This window comes from Nylanderia fulva, unplaced genomic scaffold (genome assembly GCF_048542155.1).
Source record: "Nylanderia fulva isolate GAGA-0341 unplaced genomic scaffold, ASM4854215v1 Scaffold13, whole genome shotgun sequence".
NCBI classification, from domain to species: domain Eukaryota; kingdom Metazoa; phylum Arthropoda; class Insecta; order Hymenoptera; family Formicidae; genus Nylanderia; species Nylanderia fulva.
This window is the reverse complement of record NW_028189518.1, coordinates 4,569,538-4,583,256: the sequence shown is the minus strand read 5'-3', so window position 1 is coordinate 4,583,256 and position 13,719 is coordinate 4,569,538. Positions and strand designations below refer to the sequence as shown.

Here is a 13,719-nt window from a genome sequence, read left to right as displayed (position 1 = left end):
GGAGCAAAAATAAATGACGATCTTGCGGGAATCCGCGTGGCACGGACGGATAACCACCTTCCTGCGTTCAATTTCTCTCTAACCATCTTGCATCGGGAAAAATAAAATTACTCCAACAAGAGATGACGCATCCATTGTAACGTAGCCTCGCGCATGACCGGCAATATTCCGTAAATTTTCATGGATGAAAAGTGATGCATATGGCGGAAAGTACTTTTTAGCCATGTCAGTCTTGCAAGCATCCTCAATGTATTGAAACGCTTGCACGTCAAGATCGATAGACATGGATATGAAATAAAATATAGAAGAAAAATTTTTTGCACCTACACATCGCTTATTTCCGGTTCAAATGATTAAAATGCAAAAATATGTAACGATTTTTCGTGTATGTTTTAACTGCGCGATAATGCGTTCGCTATATAGATACCGCGTATACATATAGATATCACATACATATAATATTGGATTTCATAAAATATGCAAATGTAGTACGCATTACATAAATATTATATCGTAACTTTTTTCCTGAAATGATATAAAAATTAATTTATTGCATACACACGCGAGCTTTAAAATGACATGAAATGTGTTTAACTATAATTACAGGTATAACATTTACAATATGCCTCATAATTATGAAACATATAAGAATATTTTATCTTTTTGAATAATTACAGCTAAAAACAAACATTTTTAACCACTAAAAAGCTGAAAAAAATATAACATAGTAATTAGATATTTTTGTCAAGTATGTATAATGTAATTAAGTACCTACTAGTTAACCTTAACTAGTTATGTTTGTAACTGCATATTTTATGAAAAAAATCAATATATATATAAAATACACACACATATAATTATTTTTCAAAAATACATTAATAAAATCTTTTTTGTTGGATGAATATAATGCGATTAAAACTCAAAGTATTATAAATAATGTTATGTTGCAACAATTAATACATTGTTGTTTCGACGAAGAAAAATGATAAATTTGTAATATTCCTCTGCGTGTTTCTACAAAATAGAATTTTATATATTTATAGTTTGAAATTGCTTTATAATAAGATTCAACATTACAGATAAATATTTTGATTACAAATTTATTTATGCGCTATACTGATATGAAAATTATTGGCATTCAATGAAATGTGTTATGATTAGATGCTGCGTTAAAGTCGAAAAACTAGAAGGATATAAAACTAAAAGTTTGACTCATACTTGCGCAGATGAGCTCATATTATAACGAAGTTCGACCTCGTAAAAGCCATCGTGATTTAATGCCAATTTCTCGGCGCATCTAACGGCGGTAACCATCGGATAGTCGATGACCTCCGGCACCGAAAACTCGGCCAGTTTTAGCAGCCGTGCGATAAGAGACTAGGCTCGTTATATTTCATGTAAAATTTCGTGTATATGATAGATACGTTGCCGTCAATTACTTAAACTTAACGGATAATATTCGTAGAATATATATTTCGGTATAATACTAATTGTTAACAATTAATCCTTGACCTGCATGAGACAAATATACTATTATTTAAAATTTAATAGGAGAACTAAAATACAGTAACAGTCACAGTAGAAATTACATCATTGTTATATCAACGAAAATTGCTTGAATGAACATTGACAACCGTTCAGGCAAATATCATGTTAATTGTACGAATGTCATGTTAATGTAACCATACATTTTATCAATAGTTGTAATTATTGAATTAATTATTTCACAAATTAATAATTATAATTTATCCAAATTGCAATGACATTTATTTCAATTAAGTTAAAATTTGTCTTGTTTATATGAATGGAGTATTTTCAGACATAATATATTTTCACAATTATTCAACATTATTAACTGTAGTGTTTTTACTTATTTTTCAATTAATTTTTTATTTATTTTTTTCACTTACAAGTTTCGTGTCTGTAAATTTACATATTCAAAAATGATCGAAAATTTGATTGGTTGTAATATAATTAATAATTAATTCGTTTCAGAATATCCTGCGGCAGTAACGGCGGAAATAGTCGATGTTAATATAAATGTTAACATAAATTCGTTGGATGGCACAACTGGGAGACCGTTGGACGTCGATTTGCCACCAACTTTGCCAATGACCTTCGGCACGGAAAATACAACATCAATTTCGGCGCAATCAGGATCCACAGCCCTGATGCCTTGTGTTGTCCACAATTTAGGAGAAGGCACGGTAAGGCTTAATTAGCAAGTTTAACCCATTGATTAACGTGTGACAATTTGATATACAAATAAGCAATTACATTCCATTATTGATTTCTCCATAAATTAAGCAAATAAAATTTGTTACTTTTTCAAAAGTTAATATGAATAAGCACACAAATTTCTATTTTTTCTAGAAGAATAAACACACAAAAATGTATATTTACTCTGAAAATTTAGTTGCAGCTTTTTATGGATTTATCATTGCGGCATAAATATACCCGCAATGAGAAAAAGATAATTTATTTAAAGTATTAGTAATATCACAAGCACCAATCGATGGATTAATTGTTTTCAGATAGACTGTAACCATATGGTCACCAATATTCTATAATAAGCACAAACGAGCTTTCTCTATAACTATCACTGCGAAACTCAGATTATATCCATTAGTTAGATCCGATTTTGTAGTGATCAGTATTATCATAGAGAAAATCGATTTTCTCTCACAACATAAATGATGCGAATTTAATACGTACTAACCAGCGAAATTGATTGAAAATATCATGTGTAACTTAATAATATTTAATTTAATATATACCATAAAACGTCTCATACAGTAATAAAGGCGACAATAGAAAAATAGCGACAGAGTAAATTAAATACAATTGAACAATTCTTCGTTTTCTGTTGCTGATTATTTATTTAAACGTTAGATGGTCATAAATTATTATTTTATCTTCCATCATCTTATAAAAATTTTAGTAAAGTGTCCATTATGACTGATGTTTTTTTCACGAATAAGAATAATGTTTATTCTCAAAGCTATTCTGTATGCAATACTAAATTGACATTATTGTGTTGCACTTTTATCGTTTAGATTTTTTCTTGAAAGCAGCTGATGTCGCATATAAAGAATGAAACAATTTAGGTACACATTGTGTGTGCGTGGCAATAATATTAAAATTGTTATAAACTCTTTGAATAAGAAAACTCAATCATTAGATTGCTTCAACGCGCGCCGTTGCATGTTCCTTTTTTAGTTGACCTCGAGAGACAAAACAGCGTTACGCTTATTTGCGCCTTAATTAGGTATGCAGGACGAACTGGAGGAATGTTCTTACAATTGTACAAAGTAAAAGCATTAGTGTCATCTAATTTCGACGCAACAAGATAAAAGCAAAAATAAACAAGATTTCGTTGGTCTAAAGAATTTTCAACTTCAACGCTTCTTTTCACAAATCTTGATAATACAATGACAACTTTTTCTCAGAATCGATGATACCACTGAGCAAATAGTTTTAGATTTATAGGCAAGAGATACACGTGCAATGAAGAGTAGTGACGCAGAAAAAGTTTACAGAAAATTAAGCAATTCCACTAAGTTACATAAGATGTGAAGTTACGACTTTTGCTAATGCAGAGATGAAACGATATACATATACATACATATATGTATATTGTTTATTTTCTCTTTCTGCATATTTTATTCCTCTTTACATTATATTTTCTAGATCTACATAATTATTTACCTGACACATATTTTTAAATATTTCTTACAACAATTATATTTTTATTATTTCTACAAATCACAAAAATATAAAAATGCAACAATGTTTTATAAAGAAGAAAAAAATTAAAATGTGAAAAATAATATGATGTTATAGTATAAAATAATAATATGATAGTAATATAAAAGTAATAATAATATATTTTATACTATAAAATATAATAAGAATAATAATAATATTATCATTGTGTAATAATAATATATATAATAATAATATTATCAGTAATATTATAATATACATAATAATAATATTTAATAATTAATATGTGTTACATTAATTACATTTTCTGAAAAATATTTTAATATATAATATCTACTTTCTCCCTTTCTCTTTCTCTCCATCCTCTCTTTCTCTCTCTTTCTCTCTAATTAAAATAATTTTAACCGATTTTAAATGTAATTTGTTTCTTAGTGAAATAACACATTGGTATAAATTTAAAAGGCACAATTAAATTATAAATTTAATATTAAATAAATTGCATTTAAACATTGAAATATTTTGTATGCGAATATGTTATATCGTGCAATTTACAAGCGGTAAATTAGTAACACGTGTAACTTTATACATAAATTGAATCACTTATTCGGAAAGTTATGTAAGATTAGTTTTAAAACATCGTAAATTTCAATAATCTGTGAATATAAACTGATGCGGTGTGTTGATTATAGCCCGAATTCTCGATGCTAAAGTTATAGCACTTTGAATTTAGACGACTCAATAGCTTTGCGGATATCGATAAGCTATTAAGTAAAACAGATGTCTCCGTAATGAGATTGTGTAGAAGATAATAAAGAGCAATTCTCAACATACACACACGCACACACACACACACACACACATACACACGCGTAGCAGACAGACTAACTCAGATTAACTCTAGAGAAACTAGGGAAAGCATCCTTCTCGTCCTTTATAAAATTCCGCGGCGTAATCTCATTTTCAGAAGAATGCAATTCGTGGCAAGAGAATTAATGCCGATTACAAGTTTAAAGCGTCGTTTAATTAATCCGATGTTTTCGCAACTGTATTCGCGGTTTCTTACGCAACGCGGCAACTTTACAATGTAGCAGACGCGCGAAACTCTTCTGACGGTTCGCAGCTAACGTTGTTACAAAGTTTGTTTTCTTTGTTTGCACAATAACTTTGCCCGCGCGCATATTAACGCGAGGTTTTTCCCACGAAGGATAGCAACGCCACGGATTTACGTGTCGCGGTGTCGACGATGAAATGGAAAAACTCTTGTTCACGAAAAAGGTATACGAGTAATAGGGAAGGATCTCGGGGAAAGCAGCCAAAGTACCGTTGTCATTTCAGCAGACGAATGTCAGCGCGGCCTGTCATAACTTAATGCAAGTTGCACTGGTTTGCCCGCCGCAACGTTACGCTGATTTAACATGCGACGCAAACACGAAGCAATACAATCAAATAGAGTTTAATGAACCGTTTAATGAACCTATTGCTTGTTCAACTTCATTTACCACTACATACACGTACATCAAAGTTGGATAACGTGACATAGAGTATTAATTATTAACTATGTTTCAAACAGGTATAATAATATGGCAATTCACTGTGATTCGCATAAATGCTCTTTCGATAAAAGTTTACGATATAATAAATTTTATTATTTAATAGCCATCGGTTCACATAGTTTTATTGTATTAAAATGTATATTTTTGAAATTTTAAATTGCGTAATTCAATAGGCGTATTTTTAAATGTAATCGTAAATTTTTGATACTTTTCCTAAGTTTATTAATGAGATATTCAACCATTTTATAATATTATAGATTTAATTTTGTAAACTTAAGAATCTCTTGATTCTCTTGATTTTCTAGAAGGAAACTTAAAAAATGGCGTCGCACGAAAGAATGTAATCCACTCTCGCGTACGACGTTTGACCATTTCCAGAATTTCAAGAATTTAATTAATTAATTTACAGTACGTACCGTCGCGGTCGGATCTTATTAGAAATAGTTCCTTTTGCTTCCTAGAAGAAGATGTAGTTACGTCTAGGCGCAAATTACCGCGCGACCGAAATTCCAAACTGCAATATTGCATTAACGCGACGATAAATTTTAAAATGCCATTTTAATTAATTCAATATTCGGGGTGCATTGGTCGCCTCGTTATTTATACGCGTCAAACATAAGTGATGGCATGCGACGCTGTCACGAGCAACATGAAAAATAGCGCGTACGAACATTCTTCTTCTTTATCTTCGCTGTTTTAATTCAAAAAAATGTCGGAGTAAAGCTCTTCGGAGTGATGCTCACACGCGTCGGAAAAAGTTACCAAAGAAAAATATATTGGAATGTCTCATAAGATGAAAGACAAATAAAGTCAGAGCTGTGGAGAGAGCATTTCCGACACGAAGAAAGCAAATCCGTTCGGCGAAGTGCATTGATTACAAAAATCAACATTTGTTTCTACATGTTTTCTATATTTCTGCAACATTTTCTATTTATTAATTATTAGAAAATATATATATTAATTAATTAAAGAACTAATGTCATTATCTTTTGATGTTTGTCACACAATCTTAGTGACGGATATTTTCTTTTTATTCGACGTGACTTGCTTTCAAAAATAGAACGCTATCATCGCATTCACACATATTTACACAGACTCGCGTCACATATATCGTCGAACAAATATGAAATGCGCGGCGTAATTGTAAAGAGTCTCCTGATATATAAAAAAGAAAATAATTAAATGAACACGCAACATGTAATTTAAATGATTCGACGGAGGGATTTAAATGCGAAGCATTTGATCGATATATACCTATATATAGAGACGTGGAATATTGGCAACGGAAATTGTACAACGAGATATTAAAATCGGATACAAATTGTCGGGGTATATTGTTCTCCGAAAAGTAATTGGAATCATTCGCGGCATCTCGTTTGTCAGTTTTGCAGCCGTTCGCCATCGCGCACGTTGTTCCTCGGGCGATGTTCCGGAAGTTATTACGGAATTATTACGCCCTTCCCACGAACGCTCGAGAATAATTGGCGCGTTATAGGGCAGAGGAGAGAGCAGGCGACGCGCGTGAGTCAAACGCAGGTGGAAATCGATAGGGACAGCCTCGTCGAACGACTCGACTCGCCCGTTGTCGCTCGTTGTTATATGGTATATCGCATCGTCGTTGTCAGATACTACACGTCGCGTCGTTTGGCTTGGCTCGGCGGGAGCATGTAAGATCTCACAAACTGAAATGAGCGAAGGAGGAACGTCGCTTCTCACAAAGGGAGTCGAGAGATAGATAGAGATGGACCTGCAATAATAAGAGTCAACGTGCGCGCTTTTCCATTTCATCGAATTGTTATATTTCACAGAAAATTAGATTCGCCTGATAAACTCACGGATGGCCACGGATGGTACGCTTTTGCTTATGCTGTGTAGGTATGTATATACGGCAATGTGAGAATCTCGTGCATACGTTGAGAGCGACGTGAATTATGATGCTGCATACGGATAACAATGAAAATGATAAATGATCTCTCGCATACATGCAAGAAAGAATATTCCTCATGCAACCCAAATTTGTTAGTTCAATCAGGGTGTATGACTAACAAAATTCTTTCATTCAATAAATAATATTATTTTTCTAAAATGCTTCTTCATCAAAGTAATTCAAATAATCTTAAACGATTGTTTAAGCAACATTTAAATATCATAGGTGAATTTTAGGTTCTAAAAACATTTTTTTCCGTTTTTTTATTGTTCATAGCTGGCGAGTGTCGCGATGCTCTAAGATTGACAGTTTGCGAATTACGAGGAATTTATGAATTACGACAATGAGAACGATGGGGAAGATCGATATCGCTGGCAGAAATTTAAATTCGCATTAATGCAAAATTCGGACACGTCGAACTTGTCGTAAGTTACACGGTCCGCTCATACACTCTTGCCCTTTCCCGCCATTCCCCTCGTGGTGATTTATTTTTTTTTCTTCCGTTCGAGCGGACGGAAGTAACGACGTTACCATTCCGAGTGCTGGGAATTGCTGGTAGGTTGCGGAAATACAATCACGGCTGAGCGAACTAGGTCGCACACCGCCAACCTTTTTATCCGTAATTTACAGCAATATTTGGAATTCGTTCAAGAGAGACGAATGCTCGGGCATAAATCTAATTATAACCAGGTCGGCTAGATTGCGGAGCTCGACAATCCGGAGACGTCTTGATATGAAAATACATACGGATGAGCTCGATTTCTCGACGCATCGATCGACGCGATCTTAATGGAAGCGATTGCGTGTATCTTCCGATCGGATACAAAAAACGTCAAAAAGTCAAACCGGAACGATCAATCAAACAACGTCGATAATAATTTAGGATATTCTGTCATAGCAGCTGCAATTGAAACTAGGACGGAAAGAGATGATAGGGGATGAAAGGGGTGATTTTGATCGGAAAAAACATTTTCTATACTTGTTCAAACATTTTTCGCGATCGAATATTTACACATTATCATACAATAAATTATATATTCTGAAATTTTATATATTTTTATTGAGTTTAATTGTAAATTAAATACGTGCATTGGTTATTATAAAAAAAGATCTGTTATGTTTTACATCGCGATATTTTTATATATGTGTATATTTGTATATATTTTCTTCGTATTTTATTACGTATTAATATAGTGGTGTCACCGGTTGTCACTTATTGTAGAATATTTTTGTTTTATATATTTATATTTTAACAAATAATATATTTGCTTCCTTTAAAGTTATTTTATTGAAAGCGAGTAGAAAAGAGAATGTTTTAAAAATACAGTTTTTTATTAGATAGCTAAAACTAAAGAATTATTAAAATATTCATGAGATATAACTCAGTTTAACTAAAGAATTTGATAAAAACTTCAAAATTTTATAATTGAATAAATAAAAATGTTGAGTAAACATGTCTTGAGATTATTTCTGTATTATTGCTACATTTTTATTAAAATATACAGTCAAATGTTTAAAATTACGCGACGTAATGCGAAATGAATGAAATATAACTTGAAAATTGCCTTTATTTGATATGTTAATGCAACTAGCTTAAATATGTATGGTTTTTTATCTGTTCTTAAATTGAGTACTGCTCATATACATAAACATATATTCCATTTTTGCAAGCACACATCATCACACAATACACACACAAAATGTCTTTCTCTTTATTAATAATGTTATTACATCTTCGTAAATTTATATGAAAATACGGTTTTGTTCCATTTCTCATTTACTTATTTACCGCGCAACAAGAGATTAGAAGAAACGCGACTGAATGAGAGAAAGAAAAAGAGAGAAGTTTTTTTGCATATTTTGTATTAAAATACAGATTGCATAAAGTTAAAAGGACTACTCTATATATACAGAGGTGACCTATTTAAAATTACTGTTTTTGGAAACCTTATAAAAAGATGAGTCTTATATATAAATAGATATTTATTTTGTTCGTTGCAAAAGTTAAGTAGATTAGCACACAAATATTATACAATGTCTATTTTATTCCCTTTGAATTATCAAAAGTGATTAAAAAAGCAATAAAACATGTACTATACTTTCATGAAACAGGAATATATCATGCATCTTTGCTACGTAAGCAAACTTTGTTACAATAATACAGAAGAAAAAATAACATAATAAATAATGAACATAAAAATAAAAACTATAAAAATATAACATATTAATATCGAATATGATAAAAGAATTAAAATCTCGATGAAAATCTCTCTCTCTTCTAAACGAGAGAATACGAATGGGTCCAATATATTTTACTAAAATTATATAAAAAGCTGCGGGGGTGCATTATTCGTAGAAAGCGGAGAGTTGAAAAAATACTAAAGAAATATCACCGATAGAACGAATAATAATAAGAAAGAAAAATGGAATAATTATTCGAGCAGGTGTATATATACGTATTGATGCATTCGAAGCGTTGGCACCGTCATTACATCAAACGCAATCTTTTTCTCGTCACCCGTAGTCGCGCCACGTCGAATCGGGCAAGACCGACTTATAGCAGAAAAAAAAAAATCACATAACAACTCGTCTATTTTCTCCTTTCCTCTCTCTCTCTCTCTCCCATTTCTCGTTCATTAATACCGCGCTGGAGCATTGCGGAGAAGCGCGCTTATATACGCGGTGCCATTAAAATATTCAAATCAAAGCGAGCACCGCGGCTTTTGTTGCCCGCGCCGCTTTCTTTTTTCTCTTCTTCTCCTCTCTTTCTCCTTTCATGCAAAAGTTGATTTTTTTAAATTTTATTTCTTCGATGATTATTCGAAGGAACGGTACTTCGCGATCTTGCGCGCGAATAATCTCCGGAAGCGCGCGAACAATGTCGTAATCGACGAACTGCGCAACCCTCGTATCTCGTTATGCAATTTATTTTCACGATGGCGAATGATCGGCATATAGAGAGACGCGGAATGAGGGAGAGACCGTATCGTATATATTGTGCGGTGAAAACTCTTTGGAAATCGCTAACGATGTGCAAGCCGATAATTGGGCAGCTGCATGCAACGAGAAATCTCATCTGCGCGTGAACGCGACGCAGGGCGTCGGCATCGGATATGCCACGCCGTCTCGCGTTGCACTTGCATTCGGATATCGCTCGATAAGCGTGCGCCACGTTCGGAGTAGACGTTCCGACAGGTTGAGACAGATAAACCTATATGATCCCGAGGAGGCATTCGGTATTCGAAGATGCTGCGGAGCGCACATCTGCTCGCGCACGTCTTGAAAAGTCGCGACGCGACCGACGAAGCACGGAAATGACGTGCGGAACTTCCGCGAAATTTTATCTTCGCGCGACGATGGAGAAAGTGCATCAGGTGCATAGCCTGCTAAGCGGATGAAACTGCACGTCTCGCGGCATATCTTCGTGGGTGTGGCTATTTTCTTCGAAGATTTTATCGAGAAATAAATATGCATATATTTATTATCAGGAAGCAAATATATATGTAATGCATGAATTTATAATTGGCGTTGTTATATTTATTTTATTTTTATTTTTCTAGCTATTTTATACATATAATTAATGTTATATATTTTACATGACGAAAAGGACACGCTTTCAACGTTTATTAATTTCATAAATTTCACGCAATTTTTACCAATTCTTTTAATATTTTTTTTTTTTTTGCATGTTTTACAAAGAAAAATATAGATAACTGGAATCAGATAATGATCAATTTTGTTAATATCCGTGAACAATAATTTCTCGAAACTCTTGACTCGATATTTATATTTCTGTGCGTTGCATCATTGAAATACATCGCCGGTCGTCTAGAACATAAATCGATGTCGCAGGTGACAGTCAGGTAATTTCTTTTATCGAGAGAAACGATTCGAGAGATGCAGGGCATCGGGGATTGCGAAGATGGACAACGGGAACTCGTGCCATGAACCGGAATCGCGCGCGGCCCGTTTCGTTGCACATAAATTGTACATGCACGATCGATGCAGCCGATACTTTCTAAAGAGTAAGACTCACCCCGCTGGCACGTATGAGGCATGATGGCTAGGAAAAATCGCGTCGGGAAATGTGACGGGGGTCGAATGTTGGAATATAGTATTCGACGAGAATTTCCAACCGCCGCGCGATGAACATGTGTGGCATAACGTGAGAACTGACAAATACCGCGCAGATGCAATGGATTGCGGGATCCATGAAATTCTAGGGTATATTCTAGGGCCGGAATAAGATTTGAAATAGTGGTAAATCGCAGTGCTATAAATCAATTTGCGCGCTTTGCGTTGCCAACGCAGCCATTATCGGAAAGTTTATTCATTGGGCGAAAATATATATCTGTTTAGATGGGGCGATGCACAGTAAATCGTTAAAACGTTTCATACACGTATAAAGTAAAAAATTACATAACGTACATTTTTTTAAATTTATTGTTTTATAAATTAATATAAGAGTATGAATAGACAGTCATATCGACCTAATGTCATTGTTTTTCACTTCATAAATATATTCATAAATGCGACTTTATTGTTTATGTGTTAAATGCGCACGCGGTGCACTTTATGCATAAATGATGCATTCAAATTTACCACCCCCGAGGAAGCTTATGCACGCGCGAAATTATATTCGCATCTATCATTCGCCGTGTTTTTCTGCATCGAGATAATGAAAATGTACAATAAATACGTTAAAAAGAAGGAAGTAATATGCTGGGGCAATTATATGTCAACGGGATGATTTCCTCGATGTTGGAACGATCTTAGAGAGCGCATGCAGCAAGCGACTTTGCAATTCACAAGCAACGTCGGAAAATCTGCATAAGCATTTGTCCGTCTGCATTTGCATCCGTATCGCATATAAATAGATAAAGTTATGTCGCTCGTATGCATATATTGTGTGCATTGCTTAAAAAAACTCGCGAATTTAACCGCGATAAAAAAAGAAAGAAAAAACAGAAGAATACGAAGAACACGGTCACGAAATGTGCATTATATGAAAAAAAAAATATACTCGTGTTGCACGTGTAAAGAGAGAGATAAATAAAATGTAATAAATAAATAATTAAATATCATATGCATGACAAGAGCTTTTGGTGTTCGATAAATATATCCAATCCAATCTTTATGACGTAAATTATTCGCTGTTTTATCTCCTGTGAGAGCGATCCGTGTCGGTGAAAATTGCGTGAAAAAAGAGGCGCGCGCGAAAGGCAGACGGCGGTGCATGCATTCATTCAAGAGGCGCTTTTATTGACGTCAGCGAGCGCTGTAGGATCGATCCAAATTGGTCGAGCGCCGCGCATTCGGCGGTACTCTCGGAACAATGAGTACGTAGTTAATCCATTTTTTTCTTAACTGTAGACTTTTGCGCGAAACTGCATCGATCGCAATTCCGTGGCCCATAGGCGTCCATCGATGCAGAAAATCGATGACGCAATGAGAACGGGGAAAGAATGCAAATGCAAATACACACACACACATATATATATATATTCTTACGTGTAACAGATTAAGTATTCCGTGAATATGTACACACATATGTATATATATATATCGTCGTTTGTACGTGTGTGTTCACAGGAATTTGTGCACGTACGTGCATTTTGTTCGTTTTGAATGATTTAACGATACATTTTTGAAAGGACAACATGTGATCACGAAGAGAAGTATACACTTTAACATATTATTTTATTTTTATAGAGATTCGTAATATTTTTCTCCATTTATTTCCTTTAACAATAATTTTCTATTCGTAAAACTTAAATTAATTAAATTTATATATATATTTCTACTCGTAAAAAAATATTTTTTTCTCTTTGCAGAGAGAAATATATTACAATGTTAGTATCCATTTTGTTAGTCTTCTTTAATGTTATTTTTAGTCCAGAGTTTTTGCGAGTAGCGCCATGGAAAAATATAAAAAAATAAATACAATACTGTCCATACACTGCGAGTCATTATTGGAATGTATTTTTTTTTTTTTTTTTTTTTTTTGCGATTCACCGTGAAGGACGGTATTTGCATTTTCGAATTTTAAGTAAAACGCACTGTATACTAGGGCACTGTAAGCGCCAGTTGGTCAAAAAGTAGAGCGGGTATAGCATGAAATGCATAAATCATGGTGCAACGTGAATTAGGAGTGATCTGCAAAAAATAGTACTTTTAGTTATATGCATACATATAATATTATTTGCATCCAGTCAGGGAGGGCACTGGCACATATACAAACGCGACACATATGTGACGCGATGGTAGAGAAAATGAATCTATAACCCGACGAAATGCATATTTCATTGTAGCACGAGATAAGTGCACTTTGTTAAAAAAAAAAAAAATCAACTTCGAAGCGGAAGCGCCGGTGAGAATTAATCTTAAATAAGGAAATGTATTTAAAAAAATGGCTGCTAAAGGTATAAGGAAGAAAATTCACAAAGCGAAGCGCAATTATCGCCCATTTATATATTGGCGATAAAATTGGTGCTTTAACGTTCAATGAAGTGT

General features: G+C 33.8%; 1 protein-coding gene across 5 annotated transcripts in view; it reads left to right on the top strand.

The window, feature by feature from the left end:
* The window catches only part of LOC114932492 (lachesin), an 88,441-nt gene that overhangs the window by 49,479 nt on the left and 25,243 nt on the right, over nucleotides 1-13,719 (top strand). For all 5 annotated transcript variants that reach the window (XM_029304718.2, XM_029304719.2, XM_085479831.1 and 2 more), the window contains one exon: nucleotides 1,996-2,207. In XM_029304718.2, coding sequence (XP_029160551.1) covers nucleotides 1,996-2,207 — 212 coding nt within the window. The remainder of the gene's footprint in view (nucleotides 1-1,995; nucleotides 2,208-13,719) is intronic.